We start from the raw sequence: 2848 nt of genomic DNA on the forward strand, positions 1-2848 counted from the left end.
GAAAATTATTGCTCAATATCCTTTAAAATATGCATAAAAATAGGTAAAAATATTCTAAAAACAAAATAAGTAAATTGGAATTTGCACAATTGTAAAATGAGTTGTTGACAATTGCAAAATGTCTTTATTTTAGTTAATTATGATTTTATTTTTAATATTTTATTAAACAATGAAAAAATTTGGAAAAAAATTGTAAGTGGTTTGATTTTTAACTCCATTGACATGAATATTATTATCAATATAAGAGGATATAGGTTCGAATGTGCAGATGTGCATATTGTTGAAAAAGTTAACTTATGTTTATTTATTTAATTTGATAATAAATAAAAATCGAATTAAGTTTACTCGTCCATTAAATTTGATTTTTAAAAAAATATAAGCTGGTGCTTTAATAAAATAATAAAATAATTTGAAATCAAATGAAAAAGAAAACCCTAATTCTATAAAAGATCGATTTAGTGAAGAACCGGAATCAGAAATCACTGAGAGGACAAAACCCAGAAAAAGAATAATATGTCGGGGCCGCAAGAGGAAGATAAGAAGCCTGGCGATCAATCCGCCGCCCATATAAACCTCAAAGTTAAAGGCCAGGTCTTTCTCCACTTGCATCCCTCCATTCTATTTTTTTTAGTTAATACTGGGAGATAATTTTCCCTCTTTTTCTCCCTTTTCACTTGTTTGTTTGGTTATTTTAATCCCTATTTTTTTTCATTGCACATAGAAAATTATGCTAACGTGGACTAGGATTGATTTTATAGTTCCCTTTGTTTTTACTTGTAATTTCTGTGTTTGATATTTGAACTTTGGGATTAAATAAGATGCTGGCATGATTGCGATTGGGTTGTTGCAAAGATTGTTCTTTTTATATTCCTCTTTTTGTTGTTATGGAGTTTAATACTTGAAATTAAAGTTAATTCTGTAATTTTCGTCTTATAATATTATTTTCATTATTTTCTTCTTCTTTTTTCTTTGTTATGATTTGTGCATGCTTTAGTTTAGGCTAGACTGTCTTGGGTAACTTGAGTTTTTTCTTTTTCACAAAAGAATGGATTTTTCTTTTAGTATAAAATGTAGATAAACGACATGTAATTATGAGTTTTATGATTATTTTCAAATTTATCGATTTGTTGAATACTATGTAATGGTAAATTATTTTCAAGTTCATTTTGTTATATGTTTCAAATATATAAATAGTATATATTGAATGTTAGCTAGTTTTTACATAGTGCATATGTCATTCTTTCAATCTGTATAACAAACCAAATCCTGTTCCTGTCTCTCAAGTTCACTTTGTTTTTATTTCTTTATGTTCGATTTTGCCTTTTACATTGATTCTTTGCTTACATAATAATGGCTCCCTTTCCTTGGCCAAAAGAAACACCACACTTTCAGTTTGATTTTTCCGGTATCTGATAGTTTTCTTTTTGAAAGTTAGCTGACAAATTTACAACCATCCCTTCCATTCGTAGGCATACGTTAGAATGGTTAGTGTCGGACTTACTTCGGATCTTCTTGTGCTTGTATTTCTTGCAATCCAGTTTGGAAAACACATATAAGTGAGAGATATATGAATAATGGGAAGTTAATTCAGACTGTGGGGCGTAGAAAATTTGAAGGTTGAAATAGTTTTAGTGCTTTTGGGATGGTAGAGAACTGCAAATTTGGTATAAATTCTTGTTGTGACCGTGACACACCTTTGTTTTGACTTATCTATTCATGGAAACTGCTAATTTTTTTGTTGGTAAGCGGTTCTGGTTCAACACTTTGTTAGTTTACCGTTAAATGATATATATATTTGGAGAGGTGTTCATATTGTCGTAGTGGATTTGGGATTTATAATTGGCCTTTTTGGAGTAAGGCTTCCTCTTTTATTTTGGACTAAATTTGTAATTTTGTATGATGAGCCTAGGATGGGAATGAAGTTTTCTTTAGGATCAAAAGAAGCACTCAACTGAAGAAGCTCATGAATGCATATTGTGATCGACAATCTGTGGATTTCAACTCGATTGCCTTCTTGTTCGATGGTCGCCGCCTGCGAGGCGAGCAAACTCCTGATGAGGTATCATTCCATTTTCTCTGTTAGATGAGTGACCACTCGAGCTAATCTGCACATTGCGGAGGGGGAATGTGTTCTAATGCATATTTTCTCTTTTGTTTCAGCTGGAAATGGAGGATGGTGATGAGATCGATGCTATGCTTCACCAAACTGGTGGCACAAGCGCTTGATGTTGTCATCTGTGTGAAGGCAAGTTCTAGCTTACTGTTTTTAGCAGTTGAAAGTAGACTTACTGTCTGATTGTGTAGATGTTATTATATACGGACTTATTGCTATGGAATCTTTATTTACTTATTTGGTTCTGAAACATCTAGCTTTTCTTTATGAGTTCTAATGGCTTCGGTTTAAAATGAGATGGGATTTGGAGCTTGTTTTTTTCATTATGCCTTTGGTTTGATGGCTGTTTGGCAATTGCTAGCTATTTGTAAGTTAGTGATTTCTTGGTTCTCAAATATTTGTACTGCATGCATAGTGTATTCACTATATTATGATCCAAATTTGGACGAGGTTTTATTATGGATTGGATTTTATTCGTTGAAAGAAAAAAAGATATGTAAAAAGGTTAAATTCTGCTATTGGTCCCTATATGTAAAAAGATTGTATCACCTCCGGATGTGTTGAACACGAATATAGAACATGAGTACTTCAATTGAACCTAAAAGTAAGTAAAAGGGACTGTATCTTACTATATGGCACATTTATTTATGTTGTTATATAATAAGTATATTTATTAAATTTTTTATAAAATTTGAATGAAATTTTAGTTGAAATAGTAAAATTTTAAGTTTTAAC

The 2848-nt window shown here is 31.1% G+C and overlaps 1 protein-coding gene across 1 annotated transcript; it reads left to right on the plus strand.

The window, feature by feature from the left end:
* Positions 1-422: 422 nt before the first annotated feature.
* On the plus strand, positions 423-2436 carry LOC105802521 (small ubiquitin-related modifier 1). Its single transcript, XM_012634212.2, has 3 exons — positions 423-591; positions 1910-2059; positions 2161-2436. Exons 1-3 carry the CDS (start codon positions 514-516, stop codon positions 2224-2226), a joined length of 294 nt encoding a protein of 97 aa, XP_012489666.1. The 5' UTR covers positions 423-513; the 3' UTR covers positions 2227-2436.
* Positions 2437-2848: the final 412 nt, after the last annotated feature.

This window comes from Gossypium raimondii, chromosome 7 (assembly GCF_025698545.1).
Source record: "Gossypium raimondii isolate GPD5lz chromosome 7, ASM2569854v1, whole genome shotgun sequence".
Classification (NCBI taxonomy): Eukaryota; Viridiplantae; Streptophyta; class Magnoliopsida; order Malvales; family Malvaceae; genus Gossypium; species Gossypium raimondii.